The 25,142-nt window shown below is 41.6% G+C and overlaps 1 protein-coding gene across 1 annotated transcript; it reads left to right on the forward strand.

Annotated features, from left to right (window-relative positions):
• Positions 1–15,406: 15,406 nt before the first annotated feature.
• marcksl1a (MARCKS-like 1a) lies at positions 15,407–18,330 on the forward strand. The gene is made up of 2 exons (XM_010879267.4): positions 15,407–15,695; positions 16,988–18,330. The coding sequence occupies exons 1-2, from the start codon at positions 15,612–15,614 to the stop codon at positions 17,528–17,530; spliced, it is 627 nt and encodes a 208-aa protein (XP_010877569.1). The 5' UTR covers positions 15,407–15,611; the 3' UTR covers positions 17,531–18,330.
• The last annotated feature ends 6,812 nt before the right edge of the window (positions 18,331–25,142 follow it).

Consider the following 25,142-nt stretch of genomic DNA (forward strand, 5'->3'; position numbering starts at 1 on the left):
TTCTTTCTGGAATTTTCTAGAATCCAAGACAACCTATTTTGTGCATTTAAGTAGAGAAAACTACATTATGCATTTCCTATCAACCTGCATGAAAATGCCCCACCCAAAAACATTAAATGAAACAATGTATTTTAGCATGGTGTTGTGGAGTTAGATGTTGGAATTCAGCATGCTGTTTCAGAGAGCCACTGTTGCTTGCATACAAATCAAGCCACTGCCGATATTTTCCCTTGAACTACTGACTTGTCCCTGTTCCAAACAATCTCTCTCCACTTGCTCTCTCATTTCTCAGTCTCATGTCTTATCTTTTCTCTCTGTCATACCTAGGCCTTTGCCCAGCTGCTTCTGTTCCAGACTGTAATGTGCATTTACAGTGAGAGTGAGGTGGAGTACAAGGATGGGGGAGGGGTAATCATGATTCTCCGTACTCGGAAAAGACATGCATCCAACATATCGCTGAGGTTATTCATTCATGAGATCTGCCAGAGTCCAAATGTATTCCATCACTGTTGTCATGGCATTGTCATGGAAACAAGTTAGATCACTGTCACTGATACTGCTATTTAGCCAGACAGGGAATAAGTGAGAAGAGCAAACGTTGGGGGAGGGGGGGGGGGGGTAGAGTACTGTAATAGCTGCGGGTTGAGGGAGAGAGATAAGAGGAAATGGGGGGTGCTGACATGCAGATAGATGAAGTGGTACAATGGGTGGGATGAGGTGGTAATTTAGGATGTGATTTCACCACAATATGTGTAGAATGAACAGGACACGGACATTACAAACAGACTGAAACATGAAGTTGTTCTAGTGGCCCATGGCTTTACATGATCCGTGCACCATTTAAAACGGAAATCTCTCCAGAAGCTGACAGTGAACAACAACACATTAAGGCTGCTCTCTTTCTCACTCTTTCTCTCTCTCTCTCTCTCCCTCTCCTGCAGGGATGTTGGAAAGGAAGGATGTACAGCAGGCCCATGTTTTATTAATGGACATCTCTCTATTTTGGGACTCCATATGAAGCGCTTATGTTATGTTTTTGCCTGAGCTGAAAAATTACAGAGCACACACACACACACACTCAAGAACATGTCCTTAATTTCTTCTCATAATTTCTACTTTCTCTCTAGCTCTCTACCTCTTGCCTCCCGACCCTCTCCCAAAATAAAATATGGCATTGCACATCCTGAAAACATGCAAATTTCAGCATCACCTAAATACACTTTTCATTTTTGGTAAACTGTACAGCCATTGCTCTCTCTCTCTCTCTCTCTCTCTCTCTCAGAAACACACACACACATCACATGCACACACATACATACACACACACACACATAAATACTTACACATGCATATTTCAGTCTCTCTGTGATGTGAACACACCACTCTATCTTCCCCCCAGACAGAGAGCTACAAGATGAATCCATTTGCACTGCAGCAGCATCACTGCCAGGAGGCCAGGGGGACCTGGAGGGAAAAAGGAAAATGGAGAAAAACAGCCACACAGACAGACATGCTCTGTTAAGTATTTTCATTTAGATTCATATCATCATCCCATACATTGGACAGATGGATGGATCGACAAATATTGAGAGAGAGTAAGATATGCAATTGAGAGAGGTCTCATGAGAAACTAGGAATGTGAAACGTACATTTATGGGCCTCAGGTCTACACTAAAGCAATTCTTATCTTCACATATTATTATTACTGTGGTTATTCATGGACAAAGCTGGGTCTGGGTCAGTGATCTGGCCTCGGGTTTAATTACCTAGTTAACACCGAGCCAAGGTTGAATGTGTGTTGCACTAAAGTAGTCTGGCGTGAGGTGTTTTCGGTGTTCTGAACGCCATGTTTGAGGGTGCATGATCTATCACACGATTTTGTGATGCAAGCTAACGAAAACGTGAAGGAAGAATCATCAAGGGATGGAGCATGTTTATGGATATGCTCTTTTTGTTTCCAAACCATGGAATGGGGAGGTGGAGGGCAGATATGGAGGGGACATATCCGTTTGTGAATTGATAGGAGTATCTAGTCGTTAGCTTAAATGTGCCCATGAAAAAAGGAGGCTTCATACAGTTTTGGTAACACAGAGGCAGATGGCAGAGGTAGATGTGGGCACTCTACACCATCTCAGTGATGCATATTCATATTGATTTCTGTCGGCTGCCCAAAGCTTGGTTTCCACACAGCTGCTGCAGGTCGGACAGCCCTGTGACTCATCCCTGGCACTCAGCAGATATCAATAACGAGCCGTTTCCCTTTGCTCTGCTCAGAATAACAAGGTGATCCATCACAGCAACCGCCACAACCCCAGCCCCACAACACCGGCTGATTTACTGTAAGGCACCAACCACTCTCGGTGTGTGGAAGTTCTCCCTCTCTTCAGAAAGCGAGTGTGGCTGTCTGAAGAGAGGGAGAACACATTTTCCTGGTCAGGTCACATGGCTCCGGTGACCCTGTAGATGTACTCTTCTGCAACATCAGTGAGAATGCCATCCACCCGCGGTCCTGTGGCATTGTTATCGGCTCTGAGTGCTAGGCTACAAACACTCTCGTTACTCAGTGTAGTGACAACGTTTCCTGCCCTGAGACACCCTGTGAGTGTGTTTTGCGTGTGTGTATGTGTGATCTGAGGAAATGTACATGGCGGTGTGACAGCTAGCACTGTTGCCTCGACAACCCTTTACCTTTCCTCAAACTCATGTCCAGCTGACGCCCCCGAGACGAGGCTGTGTTTATTTGCGTGCGTGCGTGCGTGCGTGTCTTAATGTACCGCAGGTGTGTCTGCGTGTGTGAGTACTTGAGTTTTGAAGAACGAGCACAGTTGTTTGACCTTGCAGGCTTGCCACCTCCCCTTTTGAGGGCATGGTCAAAGACAATGGCAGTTTCATCAGGTGAGACCAGGCTTCTCTGGCAGCCCTATGGTCAGGTCATTCACTTTGAGGAGGGGTCACCAAGCCCATTAGGAGGGAAAATTCACCTAATCGTCCCAAATCACTTTCCCTTGATGGCTGTATCACTGAGTTAAAGAATCCAGAGTGTTTCACGAACACAACATATTACCAGACAGGTCAGTTCCACAAAACCTGACACCCTTTCCATTGCTTAATGACCTGCCGTTCCTCGATGGCTACATTTGTTAGTCTGTCTGTATGATGTGTGCATAAACATCCTCACGTTAAACATCCTCCATGGCTGTAAGTGTCCACAAATGACTGATGAGTGGCACAAACGAAGACACGTTAAAGTCAGGCCACATGCTGTGAAGAGTCATCAGTTTCAGTAATGCTTTAACCACGCTGATAATTTCCCCTTTGCTTATATCACATGGCATCGTGACACGTCTACAAATGTACACTTAAATCCTCCCATCGCATCAACACAGGGCAGGCGATCTCATCATATCATGACCATCTATATTTATTGCATTTGCTGTCATCAGGTTCAATCAGATTATCTGCCAAACCACAGAGCCTTGCGCCGCAGGCTGATCGGCTTACTGCTGTGTGGCCCAGTCTAGGGGCGACAGTGTTACGCCTGTCCCCGAGGACCACAAAGTCACACATCCCAGAGACCCTACTCTATCCCTATCAGTGATCTCCAGTCACTGTCATACAATTCTTCTAGCTCTGACTTTGCTGATGGCCGCTTCAGTGAAATGTACTTACATGTACTTTTATAACCACGGATCTTCAGATTAACTAGCAGCAAGTCTCTGCAGGCAAGAGCATTTGATATGTAACTGAAAAATGAAAAGAATACATTTGCTTGGCCACGAGGACCATGTTGATTCAGCCCTAGAAGAAGGTAGACATTGGCAGAGAAAGTGATGCTGAGATCCTGGTAGAGAAGCAGGGGCCTCATATGGTACCTGTCGGCTGGTGATACACTAACCCGCTTTGTTTTTATGTATCTCTGTGCCGGGGCCGTTCATCAAGCTCTGACAGGCAGGGAATGTATGGGGGAATAATATGGCCAGTAACAGTAAATCCTCTTGGGTCTGACTGCACCTATTCCCCGATGAGACATAGCCGTAAACACAGCTCCCCCTCCAGCGTCACCACCGCCGGGCCCCCGGCCCCCTCGCTTGTGATCAATGGGCAATCAAATTGACCTCTAATCAGTCCATCACGTTGAGGTCATCTAGTGGAAGTCAATGCTAGCCAACCATCTGAGAGTGCCAATTGTGGCTGTTTTTAATCTGAAGATGAGAGGAGAGGGGTGTAGAGAAGAGAAGAGAGGAGTGGGAAAGGGGGAGGAGGAGTGGAGAGGATGACCAGCATCGTTTCTAACCTCCGTTGACTGACATCTGAGTTCCCCAGGCAAATGTCCAAACCAGTGGACAGAATACATAGATGGAGGTGGGTATTGGAATAGACCTTCAGTAGCAACAAGATTCTGACTCTCACAACAAGACGCAAAGGAAAAGATGCTCAACAAGTCTTGGATGCACATTTTGCCAATGCATATACAGTTAGGCCCAAAAGTACTCATACCCATGCCAGGTTTTAAGCTGTAGTGAATTTGTATTTGACCCATAGGTTTCTTCTGGCTGGAAATGACATAAACAAGTGACAAAACACGGTAAGATATTGTGCTGGAGATACAAATGAATAACGTAACCATCTGTGTTTTTTTCAGATTTTTACGAAAAATGTAATGTCCAACATTATTCATATGAAATTGTTGCAAATGTTTGAGAACTTGCAAGTTTCTATAGCATTTACAATGGTCTTGTAATTTCCACCATGAGAGAGCATTCTAATCACCTGTAAATGGAGAACAGCTGAACAGCAGTAGTTCTGCAGTCAGTTACTAGTCAACCGCAAGTCATGGCTAAAACAGTAATAGTTATGTTGTTCATTTGTGGCTTAGGCACAATGTCTTACCGTGTTTTGTCACTTGTTCATGTCTTTTTAATTTTTTTTAATTTTTTTTACAGTGCCCTGTCTTCCATCGAATAATCCCTGAGGAGGAATCGCATTTTGAGTAGCCCAATGCCGGCTCTGTTAGTAGAGTAATTGTATTCTTGGCCTGCTTTTTCAAAGCAACCATGTTTTGAGAGAAAATTGGGGGCAGGAGAGAGGGGGTGGGGTTAAAAATAGGTCACACTCAAACAAGCTCAATACACTGCCGTGATGCTCCATGACAACCCAGCTGCAATAGCAGATGGGTAAAAATGAAAATTGGAGCAAAATGAAAACCAAATAATGAATCAGAGCAAAGCTGGTTGCAAAAAAGTAAACCTCATCCTCTAGGTCTCGGTCGCACTCCCCTCTCTCTGTACTCTCGGCTCTTTCTCATTCCTTTCCCTCCCTGTGCTCTCTGCCTCTCTCATTTTTCCTCTCACTTTGTTCACTGGTCAGATCACATTCCCCTAGGATTGCATCAGGGTCCAGACATAATTATTTAAACCATGTAGCCTCCATGATCCTTTTTGTGGAACATACTCTATTTGGCGGTTTTGGCCATTTGTTCTGTAGGTTCTTAGACTGTGAGGAGAGACACGTTGATCCAATGAAACCACAAACAAGAGATGGACTAGACAGTTGTGTTGACCATAGTATAACACTGGGATTTTTCTTTGAGATAAAGGAGTGTGTGGACTCATTAATCCCACAACACACACCTTAGTGAAAGACAATAGCAATGAATGGACTCTTCTGCACAAGGATAAGTTCTTCACTTGGCTGGCTGAGAATGGCTGGTTTACTGGTCCTGTAAATGGAATGAAGACGGGCAAAAGGGATGGGATATTTGCTGCCACGGTGACCAAGCGGGGTTATGTGTCTTGCTTATGGAGAGAAAGACAGATTGTTCACTACATGTGCTGTGGGATCCAATCAAAAAACATTTCAGGTACAGATCAAATGCTTTAAATGCCAAGCTACATGCTGGAGCATAAAGAACATTATTAGCATACCAACATTAATCTCTTTAATTATTTTCCCTTGTCATTCATACATTAGAAGTGTTAAAAACATGTTGTTCAACACTTCAACTAGCATTAGAACTGTTTGCGTGTGAGTGTGCAGAATGTTTGAATATTTGAAGAATGTTTCTTGATAATTATTTTCCACTTGCTTTGGCAATGTAAACCACAGTTTAATGTGTCAATAAAACATTTTAAATTGAAATTGAATTGAAAATAGACAGAGAGAGGGGAGGGGCACAGAGAGGGGACAGGATTACTGTCTGACAGCTGGGAAGAGCATGGGCAAGTAGTCAGCCCCCCCCCCCAACACACACATACGTACACATTCATATATAGCCCAACAGACACACATACGTACACATTCATATATAGCCCAACAGACACACATACGTACACATTCATATATAGCCCAACAGACACACATACGTACACATTCATATATAGCCCAACAGACACACATACGTACACATTCATATATAGCCCAACAGACACACATACGTACCTCGACAGACAGAAAACACATTCACCAAGGTCCCCATCCCCATCGCCAAATGTATGTGTATGCGATCTCAATAGAGCTAAAACATTTAATAGTCTGTTCATCTCTTCAAAATGGTAGTAATCACAATTTCATTAGGTATTAAACTTTAAGCCACTGAGATCAATTATTTGACAATGCAATTATATTTTATTCAGTTTGAACCATATAAAACTCAATTTGAACCAATTCCCTATACTTTTGGAACGATAATGCGGAACTCCTTTTAGGATGTGCTACACACCATCAACATGTTCCCAGACAGGGTGATGATGCTGAAGGCCCTAAAGAGAGTGATGTTTGAGTCATGCATAAATTGTGGCGGGGGGGGGGGGGGATTTTAGATATACCTCTCTGTCTCTCTGCTCCCCCCAGCCCACGCCGGGCCCCATCAAGAAACAGTAGGGCGGCCGGGTCACAGTTAACACCACCCTCCGAAACCCGCACAAAGAGCCCCTCTACCCATCCCCCACCCCTCAATCCCTCCATCCCTCAATCCTCAAAATCTGCATCACAATAGTATCCCAGCAGGTCCGAAGGGGACAGGCTCAGCCAATCAGAAAGCAGAGTGGGGGGAAGTGGGTACAGTTGAAGGGGGCTCAAAAGTGATGATCTCACAGAGACACACAAAACTCTGGTCGGCATGCATTCTAGAGCAGAGTGCACAGAAAACCCCCTGCCCCGGACACACACCCAGCAATGAACACACCCCATTAATGTGTGTTTTATATGTGTTATTAGCAGCTGCTCCATAGTTGTTCTGCAGCCTGTTTCTCTGCTACTAGAGGACACATGGGCTGTGATCCAATATCAGTCCCTCTTTTATTCCCCAAAACATGGAGGAATGTGAAGCTGTCATGCAATTTCACACCCATGGTTTACTGCCCTGCTCCAGTAGCCCTGCTCACCAGGATCTACAAACCAGTTTCACCTCATTACAGAAATCCACCCCAAAGACAAAAAAGGTATGTTTGGACTTGGCACAAATTGTTCCTGTTCTAATCGACATTTCTTTTTTTTATGAACATTGAGATCACGTCTCCAGTCTCTACTGACTATATCCCCAAAATGTACCAGCATGCACACGTGCAGCTGTCCTTTCTTATCCGTCACAGCTGGGATTCAGTCGAATCCCATAATGCATTGCATGCCCCCTTCAAAGGAAATGTTCTCACGTTTGCAGGAACCACATTCAAACAAAATGCTTGCGTGTGTCAATTCAATGAGAAATTACCTCTGTATTTTACAGAAACAACAGTGCGATTGGTCTCAATCAGCGTCTCTGAACAAAACCCCACGGTCAAAGGGTCATTAAGGAAATGAAGACCAAAGAGCATTTAACAAAAGTTAGGGACAAAGTAATGTAAAGGCAGAGTTAGCAAACATAAAGACCAATGCAGGTAACTTGGATAGCGATCTTGCATGCTAATTGGAACAGTAAATTCATAAAGTATTCTCTTCTATGTTTTTTACCTGATAATATAATTGAAACCAGTAGTATGATTAGTGTTTAAATCAAATGAATTGATTTGAATATATTCAGTCTTTTGCAATCTATGAAGCAGGCTGGCTGGGTTTTTCCAAGTCACACATCATTCAGATGGGCATAACTTCACACTGGGACTTTTACTACCGAAAATCCTCAGGTTTAATGTGGTTACGTTCAATGCTACTTACTCGTCAATCTAACCCCTTACCACTGTTTAATCTATTGTCATCGTCCTCTGCATCTCTCGGTGGATAACTAAATTGGAGTGCAAAGCCAGTATGTAGTAGTGTGTGGGGGACAGAGGGATGAAGAGAGAGATGGAACAAGGGAGGAAGGAGTACTGGGTGCGGCGCTGATTAATGACATGATGGCACACTGACCCACAAACGTTGTTGCTCCACTGCCAATGTGCACCGTCCACACCGAAACCCCCCCCTCCCTGATATGTCCACTTCTCCGTCACTATCAACCCCTCCCTCCCTGATATGTCCACTTCTCCATCACTATCAACCCCTCCCTCTGTTTTCTACATCTCTTACTTCATCTGTCTTTTCTCCAACTCTTTCAATTACTTATCGCCATCTGTTTTTGCCCTTTCATCTCTCCCTGTGCAAATAAGAAGTAAGCTTTGTTTGTTTATGGTAGGGTAGCCTACTAGTGGTCAAGAGGGTTGGGCCAGGAAATGAAGGTCACTGGTTCTAGTCCCCAAGCCAACAAGGTGAAAACCCCATTGTTCTTTCCCTGAGCAAGACATTTTCGCCCTAACTGACCCAAGCTTGTTGTTCTGAATAAGCATTCTTACGTGGTAAAACAATGCTTGAATAAAATTGTTACGATAACAGATGCAAACTAGGCAGCATTGTTTTCATTTGCATACAGTAAGCCATGCAAACGTACAAGGGAACCAGAGAGAGGTTGACAGGGGGAGATAAAGAGGCACTCAGAAAGAGACAGAGGTGTGAGATTTGCCAACTGAGCAAGCCAGAAAGTGAAAGGAGGCTAAAGAAGTATTGATTGGATAGTGGCAAGTGGGTGAGGTGTTAAGAGGAAACCACAGCAGTCATGTGATCATGTCCAGATCACTGCCCCTCTACCTCCCCCATCCTCAGTGACGATCAACATCTCCGATTCAGAACATGGGCAGCTCTATCCGGGAGAGACGTTGCTAGCAGTTTCCATGGTAACGGGCTCTATAGTATGTCTGCCTGTGACGGCAAAGTGATGAGATGCATGCATATCTTGGAGCCGAGCATGTCTAGCACTTCAGCAGTGAAAAGATGCGTAGCTACATGAGAGGAAGAGACAGAGGGACTGGGGGGCCACATACTACACTGACTGTTGCTTAAGGATACTGCACTTTCCCACCTCTTGAGGGTTCCTCACTTCGCAAAATACATGCATGAATGATGCAAGAATCATGTCAGCAAAGGACTCTCTGGGATAGAGACAGGCCTGGCTGAACATTGGACATACAGCTAGCATCCCATGATTATCCTCTGAGAAAAAGCAGCCAAGCTACCACTGAGACAACTAAACTACGTCTCTACTGTCAGGGCTGTTGAGCTCCTGCTGTTTAGGACCTTTGTCAGTCAATAAGACACTATCAATCCTGATCACATTACAAAGGGCTTTTTGTAAGAGTTGGCTTGTATTCATGCCAACGGGTGTGGCTTTGTACTACCTGACTATTCTCCAAATTAGATAGACATCAGTGAAAATTGTGAATGTTTGAGAAACACAGTTATCTGGCAGCTCAGCACACAGTCCTGGACGACTATGTGATCTCCTCCCTTTAGCGGAAGTGTGTGAAACTTGGAAACAGGTTACCAAGGCCATGGAGCTGGTTGAATACCAGGGTGCATAGGCAGAGCAAGCGCAGAGTGCCTAGCTAGTGTCTTTACTGGCATCTTGAGCCTCACCCTGACCCGGTCAATAATGCAACTTGGCTTCAAGCTGAACACGACATTCCCTGTCCCTGTCACAAGAAAGCACCATGCCAGAAATGACCATGTAGCCATCACATGCTTTGAAAGCCAGGTTAAGGCTCCCATCAAAGCCTTAACCTTTGATTGTGCCCATTCTGGGCACAATCGCATTAGCATTACCACCCCCAAATGAGATAACGGAATCTCGACTGCACCTCACACACACCAGTATAAAAGGAATACCTAGACTCAAAGGAAAATATGAGTATACACCCCCTGGAAAGTTATCTTTTCTTTTTCTTTTTTACATATTACATTATATATCTGTCAAATGACATCGAAGGATTATACTTTGCAGTCATTTATTTATCAAAAGTCTAATCAACAGAAATGCACATTTATAATGCAAAGAAAAAATTAGTACACTCCAAGTTTCAAGTGCTGGTGTCATCCTGTTTGGCTGAAATAGCTTTATGCAGCTGTTTCTTGTAACTATCAGCCACTTACATCGACTGGGAGGAATTTGTAGGCTTTAACACAGTAGGCTTTGACTGAGCCATTCCATAAACACCAATTTATTATTTTTGTTGCAGCTTTGCTTGTGGTTTGGAATATTGTCCTGATGCAAGATTCATGTTCGGTTCAGCTTCAGCTTTTTGACAAATGGGCTCACATTCACCTCACTAATTATTCTATGGAATTCATGACTGACTCAGTGATGGCAAGTTAGCCAGGCCATTTGGCAGCAAAGCAGCCCCAAACCTTAACTCCACCGCCTGCATGCTTTCTGCTTGGTATTAGGTTCTTCAAATTTTTTGTCAAACATGGCATCTGGCATTTCTGGCAGACACCTCCACCATTGACTCACCTGTCCTGTGAAAATGTTTCCAGTAGTTCTGTCCTTTACCCAGGTATTGTGTGGCAAATGTCAGTCTTTCCTTGATTCTTTTTTGAGAGCAAAAGCTGTATGCTGTTCATCAACTACACCGCAGCATGCAATACCATAGCCCCTCAAATGTTTTTGGAATATCCTTAAGTTTTTTTTTATTATTGAAACTGCAAGAGAAGGTGGAAGTTCTTCAAAGAAACATTAAAAATTATATTTCAAATAACAGCTGCACCATTGAGACTGAATCACCACCTGTGGCGATTATGATGGTATGCCAACTTTAATGCTATTGATCGCAAGGCACTTCAAAAGGGGTGAAACCAGTTAACATCATCTTCGGTCCAATGCCCCCTGCCATCCAAGTTCTCATCAGCAGTTGGTGTCAGAGGAATGCCCTAAAACTGACCACCCAAGATGAAGACTATTTTCTTTACTACCTCATGGCAGGCATACGGAAATCAGCATTGAGGATTCAAAGCACCCAGTATAATGTTATATATATATATCACTGTGTATGCTTTATATTTTACTGTGTATACTCTACTATTTTATATCTTGCCATTTGTTAATTACCAGTATTGGCAAATCAGCTAGTCTTCAAACCCTGATGAATGACATGTTAATTAAACTGATATGCTCAAGGTGACTCACAAAACCACCCTCTTTTCATACCCTCTTACAAGGCAATCCCCAGAGAAGTGTTTCCTTCATGCCAGGATTAGGTGTTACAGTTAGGTTAAGTTTAGGCATTAAGGTTGAGGTTATGGTTAGGGTTAATGTTAAGGTTTGGTTTATGGAAAAATGGATATTTAATAGGAATACATTTTGGTCCTAAAAAGGTGCTAACAAGTATAATTGAACAAATGCACAGTAGTTAGCCTAGCATTTAAAGCTTCTGAACAGCAACAGAAATGTTGCTACATCAAATCCCAGAATCAGCAAGGCAAATCAATATCATACAGTCCTTCAGCAACACATATAACACAAATTGCTATGCAAAATGAGTATAAATGTAAATGTCAGAAACCTTAAATCCTTAAAAGACTGCTGTTGTCAGCATATTTGACATGTCTGCTCTGCATCCCTCTTCAACCAGACATCTCTGTCTCTCTCAACCTTCATTTATCTCTCCTCATTAACATATACTGTACCTATATTTTTCCCAACAGACAGACATCTATGACAAATACGTACTCCAGCAATCTTTGAACAATATTTAATCTTCCCATGTGTAAACTTGGTAAAGTACATTCACTAAAGGTGGAAATGGAAAATTAATTTGGAGGAGGCTGAATGAGTTTTAAGATGGGAATGCAAACTCCCCAATGTCTGCCCCCAAGCAGTTTGGACATCTGTGCATACTGTAGGGAAGAATAACGCACCATTGACATCTGACATTGTGCCTTCACATGACCCCACATCAGAAAGCAGTAAGGAATTCCAATGGAACTATTGTGGTGTAAGTTGTTATGCTGGCTGGAGGAGGGAGCTAAATGAGAAGAGGCCATTTTCTAACATCTTTCAAGCATTATTTTGTTCTCTTTTTTGTTTGGTGAGGGTGGAATTTTTAACCCCTAAGGGTTCTATTCCACTCTGGAAGGTTCCGCCCTTTCAAAGGAAGCAGATAGTTCTCTGGGTGGAGAAAGCATACCAGGCATTCCACTACAGTTAAAAGGGGGGTGTCAGTGTCATCATGGGGAAAGGGGGGCATGTGGAACCACAAAAGGGGGGTCTATTTAGAACAGGGAGCATCAGAGCTTATACATTTTTAATAAGAGGAAATAATACATTTCACTTAAGTCTTACAAACATGGCAGGAACACACAGAAGGCCCTTTGTTGGGTTCACATTCACAAAGGTTCATAGTCTGGAAATACAGTTGCATTTCAGTCGAGGATGCTACTCACTTGGGGACCTTAAAGCTGTAGATTCCCTTGCTCTTCGTGGAACGCAGGTTTTGTGGAGTGATAGGTAACTAACTAGGCTTCGTGGGTGACTGCTGTTGTTTTATGAAGAGGATCCCTGGTTGCTCTGGGGCCTTGAGTAGGGCCAGTTGTTTATCCTGCTATGAAACCAGTGTGCAGTGATACCTTGCAAGTGAGTCGTCAATGTGTGCACAGGGTCGCCAGTTTAAGCACAGGATGGAGAAAGAAGACAGATATAAGCAGTCCTGTCACACTACTAATGGTAATCCAATGGGCTTTTAATAAGCGCAGGTTAGGCAATGGTTCAAAATAGAGGGGTTTAATGTTACTTTTTTCTTACATGCACTCATACATACATTTTGTCAACAGCTACTCTAATGTAACTACATTCCACATTGCAGAACATCAGTTTGGAAGGTATGAACCCCGTGTGTTTGTACCACGAGCTAGCTGTGCAAACTCTTCCAGTAGAGAGTGGCAAGGTGAGATCGGTATGGAAACTACAATGATAAATATATCATAATACATTCAGTGCCTTTGGTTAAGTTCTCAGACTCCTTCACTTTTTGTTGTGTTTTTGAATTTATTGTGGAAGCATCTTGATGATGGAAGAATCATGCTATTGGGGTAACTTCTCAGGGACTGGGAGACCCGTCAATATTGAGGGAAGAATTAACTTTGGAACAGGTCAATGAATGTCCTTGAGTTGCCCAACCAAAGCCCGGACTTGAACCCCATTGAACATCTGTGGAGAGATGCTCCCCATCCAATCTGACAGAGCTTAAGAGGATGTACAACGAAGAATGGGAGAAACTGTCCAAATTCAGGTGTGGAAATCTGTTAGAGACATACCTAAGAAATCAAAGCAATGATCGCTGCCAAAGGTCCTTCTACAAACTACTGAATAAAGAGTCTAAAATACTTATCTACATGAGATCTTTCCGTTATTATTTTCAATAAATGTACGCAAAATTCTAAAAATGTGTTTTTGCTTTGTCCTTATGGCAAATAAGAGACCAATTAAGACCTGCACCTTTTTCTTTCCTTTCCAAAAAAGTCAAAACGGAAGCTTTTAAGTGAGGAACAGAAGCCTTCAATTTGCAGTGGTCTCTTAATATTAACCCTTTTGTTCCTCACTCAAAACCTTCCTTTTCAACTTTTTTGGAAAGGAAAGAAAAAGGTGCAGTGGTCTCCTAATTTTTTAAGTATTTTTGAATAGTTTCTGAAAGCACTATGTTGCTCTGGTTACTACCAATAACACAAGTTAATCATGTAGGCTATCCCATCCTACTAAACATATGCAATGGAACAACCTGGCCACGTTAGCTACCTCCAGTGATGCTGTCCGGTGAAGCCAATGCAGCCCAGGCAGTGATAAACAGCAGTGGGATCCACTTTAATACAAAAAGGGTCAATCAAAACAGCTTATCATTGAGTGTGCTAATTGCCATGTCATTGTGCCTTGCAGATGATTATAATCGTTATTTCCTTCTCGTCAATCAAAATAACTACAACTTTTTGTGCTGTTGTTGACCAGACACCAGTATGAACTAGTTAGCTGGCAGGTCCACTGTCCGTATATATGCTCCAGAGGGAGGTTTGCCAGTGAGATGTCAGGGGGCATCGGGCAAAATGCCAACACAGCCGGACAAAATTGATTATATGGAAATTGTCTTGATTTAACATATTTAATTCAGCCATCTTTGCCTTCACTACTAGGATGGTGTACACTCATCTGGCAGTTAGGTACACTCAAAGGTCAGACACCTTTGCCTCCAGAGCAGCCTAAATTCTTTGGGGCATGCATTCTCTTTGGTGTTTGGTGAAACATCACACAGGAATCCAAGCTGACAAACTGGCATCACACAGTCACTGCAGTTTGGAAGGTGATGCATTCATACAGCCTTTTCATCTTATCCAAAGATGTCATATTGGACATAAGTTAACCTAGATTCTTAGGACTAATGCAGTGTTTTTTTACACTCCCTAATTTTTCAGTGTCGTTGATTGCTTGCCCAGTGGAACCACATCCTATTTTTATCTGATAGCAGTGTTTGTCTGCTACAAAAACCCATCTGTAATAAAGACTGATGAGTTGTGTTCCGGGATGCCGTTCTGGACACAAATGTTGTACTGTGCCATTGTTTGTTTGATTGTGGCCCGTCTGTTAGCTTGCATGATTCTTGACATTCTCTTTGACATGTCTCCTCAACTAGTTTGTTTCACCAACACAGAACTGCCACTGACTCAATATTATTTGTTTGTCACCACATTCTCTGGAGGCCAGCCATTTCTGAGATACTGGGCCTGTTACTAATCAAACCACAATAAAAGTCACATAGGTCTATCATAATTGACCCATTCTAACATTCAACTTAACAGTAACTGAAAGCCATGATGCATTATTTACATATGAAGCAAAGGCCATGCAACTCACGATTTACTGTCAATGTGGTATACCTGATAAACGCTTCACCTTAACCTTAAGATATTACAATAAAAGTGCTCAATAAAAAAAATTACACTATTTTCACTTACAGTTAACATATGCAAATAAAAAAAAATTAAGCTGATGGGGCGGAGAGGGGATGGGGAGGGCTTCCAAACCATTGTTGCACATTGGATATGTCCGTGAAGTCACGCCCATAGGTGGAGTCTTCCACGATTTTGAGGCACGGTTGAAATACTCACACTTGTAGCCCTTGCATTCTTTAATTTGCGCTCAGCAGCCGTGAGGTTCGTAGCCCAAAGAGAGGAAACTTTTATTGCGATCCAAAACGTACATAAAGGGAAGAACGCGGATTTAAAAATCTGGCAAGATCTGCATATCTGGCTGGATTTTAAACCGCACATCGTCTCGAGGTTTTTCTTTTAAGATTATATTTTTTTGTTTAGAAAACCTCAAAAAGATGGGAGCTCAGTTGTCCAAGGGTGGAGTAGCTGTGGAGGGGAATGCCGTCGCCGACCCCGCTGTCGCTAAAACAAATGGGCAGGTAAGAGTCCAATTGGATGCATCCACATTGATACCCTATGCCCACCTCGAACGAGTACTATGGGCAACGTTTAGAAGGACCAGTATGAGCCATCGCCGCTAGTACCAGTGAGGACTACATTGATAATTTGTTATAAAATAATTCGGCGTAAGTAGAATATACATTTGAATTAATCGTTGAACCACCGCTTTCGGTTGTAGAGACTACATTTTGTAATAAATAGTTTTTACTTGGTCGGGTGGCTAATCGAGGAGTGCCATATGCGCCACCAACAACCACCAGACGCGTTGTTCAATGCGATTCATGAGCATTTAGCCTAATCGAGTAGCTAGCTACAGTAGTCCGTTACATGTACATCAGGGCTGGACAGAAGTCAGGTACTTAAATATCTACATTCAAAGCAGTTTTAGTTTCAATAATTGTTATCAGAATGGAAAGCTATTTTAATTTGACTAGTTCTCTCTCATGAGTTGGCGCTAGAAACTGGCAGCGGTCGCCCACTCGCGGAACAAAAGGTGTAAAGGATGCTAACGGGGTCGGCTGGAGGCGCATTTTTTGCTGAGTTGCAAACAAAGCGCACGAGCACCAGCAAGGCTTACCAAAACGTGGGATCATCAAACGTCTTATGTCCGATGAAATCCTTGATTTAAATACATTGAAACATGTAACTTTAACATTGTTTTTTGTAAATGCCGTTCGCATGCCCGTTATCTACAGGATATTGATACGCTATGTACGTTCTTGATAGAATGGTTGCAATTGCTTGTCGTCTTTGAGGCGGCACGCCTACCAGTTCACGGTACATTTATCAAAACCAGAAATTGTTTTTAAATGAGCAAATGTACACTTATTTCAATAACATGTTGGGTTGGTCTGTTCGAGAAGTGATATATTTAAAAATACATAGCATAACATTTTGCAATGCCCCGTATGAGTGTTAAATTGAATGGGAACTCCTTTGTTCCTAAACCGATCGGTGTTTGACTGCTTTTGATTGTGGTGGAGCACGACTGCCCCCATATGGTCGACGCGAGCAGAACAAACCAGCTGTGCCCATGCAGCGTTTTGCTGCGCATTTTAGCAGATAAAGTAATCTTTTCCGATAAGGAATCCTCTGTCGTTTGGACATACTACACGCCTTGTCTAAGATAATTAAAACAGTGATTTTATTTCCCGATATTTGTTCCTATTATGTTTGTATATTGTATATCTGGTTTACATCGCGCTGTTTATTTTCGTAATTTGCCTTATTGATCTCCACATGTGTAAATGGTTTTCCCTGTTGTCCTCAGGAGAATGGCCATGTTAAAACCAATGGAGATGTCTCTGCCAAGCCAGACGGAGAGGCAGCTGCTGTTGACGGGAATGGCACAGCCGAGCCAGCCAAAGAAGGCGAGACAGGCGCTGGCGACACAATTGAGGCTGCCCCTGCTGCTGAAGGGGAGGCCGCCAAGGTTGAGGGGGAGGCCGCCAAGGATGCTAAGAAGAAGAAGAAGTTCTCCCTGAAGAACTCTTTCAAGTTCAAGGGTATCTCGCTGAAGAAGACCAAGAAGAGCAGTGAGGAGGCCAAGGAGGAGGCTGTCTCTCCCACGGCGGAGGACAAGCCAGAGGAAAATGGCCACACAACCAAGGAGACCAAAGAGGAGACGCCGGCCACTGAGCCTGTGGCAGAGGCCAAGGAGGAGGCCGTCCCGGCCCCAGAGGCTGAGGCAGCAACAGAGGCTGCTCCAGCTGAGGAAGTCCCTCCCACAGAGGCTGCCCCCGTCGAGGAGGCTGCCGCCCCCGTGGAGGTCACGACACCTGCAGCGACCGAGGCCGAGCCCAAGACAGAGTGACCACAGCCGCCACGGCTACCTGAACTGTTTTTCCAAGATTAAAGTATATAAATATATATATGACTCGTGCCACGTTCTTAAAGTTATAAACAAAACTACAAACGAAGACAAATGAAGGATGTATCACATTTGCTGATTCAGCCACCAGTTCACTGCCTTTATCATTTCTCTACTTACGGAATCTCACTGGCCCTCATGATATTGTTGGCTGAGCGCCCCCTCATGGTACACACTGGGACTGGTGCATGGGGAAGGTATTGGATTGGGATGTAGAAGGAATCAGGAATAATGACTTATTTTCCCAGTTCATGGAGAAGCATCCTTTTAAGTGTGGCAGCCCTATAACATTTTATTTTCCTTTATCTCTTGGGATCTAAAAATCGACAATGGTTATGGAGCAGGGCAGACATATCCTTCAACGGAAATGACTGTTATATGGACACATAAACCTTTCAAATGATCTTATTCTGTTTTTTGATTTCTACATTCCCATGTTTACCCCCCAAATTTCAAGTATGTTGTGCTGTATAGAAAAACAAAATTCAAGGACAGGAGGTGGAAAGAGCGATATCTTTGTTCGTGCTTTTTGATTATTTTCTGGCTAAATCAAGCTTTCTGAGTCTTGCAGTGTTCACATTTCAGAGTTTATGTGAGAAAAATGTGAGCTTTTATCTGCAAATTGTCTCTGTAAATATGTTTTTGGCCAATATTTTTGGTTCTTTATTTTGCTATCGTTTAAAGATGTTAATGGTTTTATTGTAACTTTTAATAAGGGTAAATAAATGTTTGATCCCCTCTGATCGTGTTTTGCCTCTGTCGTCCTAAGCAATGTGGATAGTAAGAAAACCTTGGGTGGTCTGTTGGCGTGTTACAGGTTAGTCTGATGCATGCACCACATTAATTCCCTCCAAGATCGTTGATTAAAACATTGTCTTGTCTCAGAACCCCATAGGTGTGACACCTCACAGAACTCCAGAAGGATACTTGAAGTAAAGGCCCTTTATGAACCAATAAATTACTGACATGGTACCATGCTTATAAGTTGAACTACAGTATGTATCCTGTCATTTAGGCAATCCAGCGGTCTAAGCTGTTGCCTCTGGTGTACATGTACTGCTACAGCATAGGTTTGAATCTTGCTCACTGCTTTTTCAGCACATTCTTTCACCACTGTTCCTATAAAGAAAACAACATTAATATGCAAGAAAATATTTAAATTGTTATGAACTGATATGCAGTAGTGACAACTGGTAAGGTATACTACACTTTGATGTTGAGAGGCAATTGGTGTTGGTGGCCTTGAATGCTAGTAAAAATGTAGTTTGTAATAAAACTACGGGTTTGGATGGGTACTGAAAGTGACATTTTGTGGTGTTTGCGCTCCATGCTTTTCTACTATTAATCACGCTGGAGTATACTAGCTAGGCAGTAGACATGGTTGAGAGAAGACCGGGTGATCTGGTACCAAGATGCAAAACGGAAACATTTGGCCAAAAAAAGTAGTTTCCGTTTAGCAATTGTGTGTGTGTGTTTGTAATAGTCTTATCAATTGGCCTGACTGGCACCATCATCTGGGCCAAACAAGTAAGGTAATTTAGGACAGTTGGTGACCCCATGGATACAAATTTGCTTTTATTAGAGGAGCACCTAAATGAAATTATTTCAAGGATGAAAAAACACTTCCACTAACCTACTGCTGAGACGCAAACCACGCCTTTGCCCATGCCAACTCAAAGGGCCATCTGTTTCTAGAAAGTGAAGGTAGATAGAAGGCTGATCAACTTCTGAACACAACCCCTGCATTCATTTTACGAGATGTAAGCAACAGTCCCAGTTAAACATTTAATTTGGGAGGTATTTTGTCTTTTGCGTGTGTTAAGTCTCGCCATCAGACTTGAATGCATATAATTAGTCACGCATCTCCACTCTGTGAAATTGCGAAAATAAGGCATTGTCTGAGATTCCATTTATTATTAAAGGGAAAATCCACCGTAAAACACTACTTAATAAGTGTTTTTTTCAGTTTATGTACTACAGCAGTATTTTGAAAATGTCATGCCAGTAAAGTTCAACCAATGATGTCACCGGTTGATTGAGCCTACATTTACATCTGAAAAACACTAGTGATGGGCAGATATGGTTTTCCTTGTTCAATTTAGCCATTGGTCTCAACAATGTACCTATCGGCCACAACCTGGATAGCCAGGCTGACTAATTTTCTTTGGCTTCGTAAAGACTACATTTGGATGAGAACCATGTTCCTGCCGTCAAAGTTAGTCTTTTCAATCCAGGGGTGGTACTAGTTTTACAGATTCTTGAGAGCTCGCTAGCTAGCCTTTGTTAGATTGTGAATGCTAATCCCCTATTAAACACATGGTCTAACTATTCCCTACAACCTCAAAATATCACTTCATCATCTCTGGGACACTTATAAAAATGAAACCAGCATGTGTGGAGATTTGGGATTTAGCCATCTCACTGACCACCCAACCAGCTTTAGGATTAAGATGAACTAAACAAGAAAACATCCTAGGGAATGTATCACCCCTGACAACTGTGTTTTGAATACGCTGTCGGGCATTGCATCAATCATCCTAGTCTGGGGATCTATGAAGGAAGCAGACATGCCAAACAGAGTGGACCTAATCCTGAAACAATTATCAAGCACAAGGTAAACTTCTGTAAAGCTTCACCATGCCACTCTCAAGGGTTGTTAGAATTTTTATCACACTTCTCATGCCTAGGACAGCGCAGCCATAAACAAAAAGACAGCATGTTCATTTTGTTTTCGGAACAACTCAACACAAACCGAATGATTCCACATGCTGCCTGTTTGTTACAGATAGTAAAACACAAAAAAAAGGGGACTGAAGGTCATTCATTCATACATTGTCTTAACCAATGATGTATGTACATATAGTAGAATAGCCAATTTGAGCCTTTAAGCTAACGGATAGAACAGTCCTCCATAGGAATTAATATAATTCAACAGTATTTATATGAAAGGCTTCAAAGACAAAAAGACAGTTACATTTGTATTTATTTGTTGTAGTCGGGACATTGACGTTAGCCCCCCTAACAGTATTCAAAAGAATAGATTTAAACAAAAGCATATGTATTGTTTTCAATTTGGAATTCAATCTGACAGTCCAACGCTTTAGCAGTTGGTGAGGAAGAGTTACCCTATGCTTCACTTTCTGTTCAACAGGTTGCTTTGTTCTGGAAAAGCCCATGGCCTGATTATTGGTTTAACATACTGTTCCTTAATGGCAGAGGCACTTTGCATTGTGATGTCTTTACTGAGGGGATGGTTGTTGTTCTACAGTAATCAAGGTGAAAGGGATCATAGTATCGCCTCCCGAGTTGAGGGCATAGCCAGGCTGGCACATTGACATGTCATTAACCTTCACACATCCACAAGGCATTGACCCCACCATATGCTGGGTATCTTCTCTGGTAATGTTCTGACAGGCCGGTACTGCAGCCGTATTCAGTTTGTTGTTGGTTTTTCAGGTCTATTTCCATTAAGTCTCATCTTAAGCAAATAAAAGGAATCTTCTGTTGTATTTGAGTCAGGAGATTGACTTGGCGAGTCAAAAACTTTCTACTTTTTGGGCCTGAATTGCTCCCCTGCTGCACTTAGTACATGTTCAGCTTTGTATTATCTGTCCACAAGAAATACATTTGTGCTTTTAGGATTTTTTTAGGCCATCCTATATTTAACGCAAACAATAGCTCCTATAGCAAAGAATGCTCACCTATAGTTCTGATGGTGAAGTATATTGCTGATAGTAGGGGCTGACACATCTTTGCCTACCACCTGGAGTGTTCTTGGTCTGTTGGACAGTCTATATTTTTGTTTTCTTCATAATGGTGAGCATTCTTTGTTCATCCAGTGTAGAGGTCTTGCTTGGCCTATTAGGACATTTCCAAATGCTGAGCTCACCAGCACATTCCCTTGTTTAATTTTTTGGTCTTACAAACCATTTTTTTCTTGTTTCAGATTATATGGTTCAGATTTTTCAACCTTACAATGGCTTAATTTCACACATCTTTGGTAATGATGTTGACAGACACCAAAAGCAAAATGCAAAGTCTAGAATCAAGACAACACATTGACAGCTCTCTGAAGCCAGCACAAATAATATGACGAAACACACCTGACATACCAGAAACACTGTCAACTGTCCCAATATTTTTGATGCTCTGAAATAGGGAGACATGGTTTAAAATCTGTTGTCATTTCTCATCTCCAGATGAGATTACCTTTGACTGGCTGACAAAAATGTTAGTCGGTTTGAAGACGGGATACGTACATGGATCACATGCTAAAATGGAACCATTCATCATATGTCTTTTTTTCTGATCACAGCAGTTTCAAAGCACCTTGCTGTTTTCAACATTTAGGACATCAAATCCTTACAAATACACATATACACACACTGCTGTCTAATACTGTGTTCAACTGGCTGACCAAGATACTCTCCACTCATTTTGTAAATACAGTCATTCGTTCATCATGTACCGTACCGTATGTCCTACTGTTCACATGTTAGCTGTCATATTGTTACTTATGCATTTAATTTCTTCTTTCATTATTTTGGATTGACTTGACTATTATTGAAAATTATATTTAAACTGAACTGTTGATGGAGCTGCAAATAGGCATTTAGTGGCCTCATTTAGGCTTTCTGTAACTTTGAATGTGCCAAATTGATTTCTTTTTGAGTTGTTACATTCGCAGTATGATGAAATGAAAGGCGTCAATTTTAAAGGACAAAACAAAACACTGGCTTATTGCTTCACATCAAAGCCACATTTAAACATACCCAAAATGGGTTCAAATAATGTACAGTATAAACACTGGACTGTTAATTGTATGTACTGGCCAATTAGAGGCTTTGCAGAAGGAGAAGGAATAGAGATGTTTCAACAAAAGGTTTTATATTTAAGTATTGCTTATTAAATGTTTCCGTGTGTCTTGTTATTATGAAATGCACTGCACACATTTTTTATGCTTAATTGAGTATTTGATTGGTTATTTCCAAATCAATATATAATGTTGGGGTTAAATGTATTAGAGTAAGAGAGCGTTAGTATTTTCAAATACTTGTATTGGTAATGTCACAACAACCAAAGCAAAATAAACCAGAGAAAAACATTGGGGTGACACAGGATGTACATAGCATGAATACACAGACAATGACAAACTATGTGTGAAATTATATCCTTCCTCAATACCCTTTGAAATATAATTAGCATGCATCTTCTTTTGTGTGGGGGACATTTTGCAAATGGCTCCTTTAAATATTGTGAATATAATGGGAAAGCTCTATTCATAGGGACAAACAGAGAAAATGTGTAATGAGAAATTATTTTAAATGAATAAAGTTTTGAATAAAGCTATAAATACTTTTGTTGCGCCCACTTACTTACGTTATAAATTCCAATCGTACTAGCCACACATTTTTATGTAGAACCTATATTATAACCTCAGAAGAAACTAAAAAGAACAAAGGTTTGTTTCCCACGACGACCAGCAAAAATAAATTGGGAAGTTGTTGACCTACATCTAGTGGTAAGAATCGGTACTGCTCCACTTACAGTCAATTTATTATTCTGAATCTAAGTCTACAGTAATGTATTAATGCAATTCTTGCAGGCGTATTGTGAAAGTATATTTTAATTGATAATCTTAAATCATAATAAGAAACAAGTCGACGATAACTGAATGAATTACAAAAAAAGACAAAAGGATGTGTGTTTGGTCATTATGTTTTCTTTTATTCAACACCCATTCTGAAATAATCCCCTAATACTAGTTGATGTCCAATTTTCGTTCACAAACCATCGAAACCCAATTCAATACATTAAACATTTCCTGAATCTTTACAAATGATGAAACTGTATGAAAATTAGTCTGAATGTCCTGATCCTCACATTATATTTTTAGTATTAAATACTTCTACTCATATTGACCATATTCCCCATTCTACAGTCTTTAAAATTGCTGTTAGTTTACACTGTTAAGTATATTGCTGCTATATATTTGCTTTAAATATTTTGCTTTACGTATTTCTTAATTCTTAAGGCGTAGATGTCGTGTGCCATATGTCACAAGAATGCCATTACTCAGGATGACGCTGTGTTATTCAGTGCATTTGATAAATAAAACTTTGAACTTAATCATATATTTTCCATATACAACAAATGGCAATATCAAAATGTTGGCAACAAATCGCTCCACTCAGCACGTATAATCTCCCCATGTCTGCTACCCACCTTCTTCCTACAGTCTTGACGCGAGAAAATGTAGGTTATTTTTAAGCACAGCCCCAGCTAACAATTTGCCGTTGTCACAATGTTGTTACGACGTTATCTGGCGACCGAAATTAGGGAGCAGCAACGTTGTCAGCTACGTTGTCACAACCGGAAAAGTTTTCTTGTTGTCTCTTCAACGTAACAAATTGACGTTGTCAGTTGGTCGCTGGCATGTCGTAGCAACGTGGTATTTCTAAGGTTGTAGGTTGGTAACATAGACTGTATAAATAATGGACGACGCCCTTTCGCTCTTTTCCATTGGTGAAAAATGAAGCCACCAGTGTCCTGATCATAGACTGTATAAATAAAGGACGACGCCCTTTCGCTTTTTTCCATTGGTGAAAAATGAAGCCATAGACATAATAAATAGACGCCGCATCGACCGCTACTGCCTACTGGCGCTGACGAGCCGTGGGACCGCCATCTTGGACCGGTCAGCTGCTCCACTCAATGTAATGTTTTGGCAGGTGAAATGACCTGTCAGCGCATTTAATTAATCATACCTCAGTGAATACCTTACTGATTTTCACGCGGGTTTTTTTGCTGCAAAGGTCATACATGTAGCTATGATACAGGACACATGGTTCAGCGTATTTTAATATTCATAGTTTTATATTCATCAAAACTGTGAATATAATCCCCAAAAAGGGAGAAAAACAGGAACATTTCCAGTTTGACTATCATTCTGATTGAAACACCTAATGTGTAAATAGTGGCAGTAAAGTCAGAAATATATATTTCTCTCTCTCTCATTTCACAGCCCCCATCCCAACATACTCACATGGGTCCCAGTCTAAAATAGCAGGATGAAATGAAAAGTGACTGTTTTTATTTAAACTACACATTTACTTTGTTGAAACTCCCTTGAAAAGTCTGCAACCTTAATTAATGTAGCAATTTTCAAAACACTGTTACAAGTGCTTTTCAGAACCCAGAGGGAAAGGGATCAGGGCTAAGACAATAACAAGGACATAATGTAAAGATAAACTTCATTATACACAAGCTCACAAACTTAGTGTAAGGCAAAGGAGACCAACATTTGGATTCCTGGAGACACACACCATGAGGCTAGAGTTCATGAAACACAAACAAACAGAGGTATTTACAGACCCAACAACACTTACAGCAGTATTCACATAAAATGTGACAGACCACTGTTTCCGGCAGTTTTAAGCCATTGCTTTCAGATTCAGTGTTAATCTTGTCAGAATGATGACAGATATGACATAAAGATACTATGTGTGATGCGTAAGGTTAAAGTACAGATAAAGCTTAGAATTAGTTTTGGGAT

The sequence above is a fragment of the Esox lucius genome, chromosome 15 (genome assembly GCF_011004845.1).
Source record: "Esox lucius isolate fEsoLuc1 chromosome 15, fEsoLuc1.pri, whole genome shotgun sequence".
Taxonomy (NCBI): Eukaryota; Metazoa; Chordata; class Actinopteri; order Esociformes; family Esocidae; genus Esox; species Esox lucius.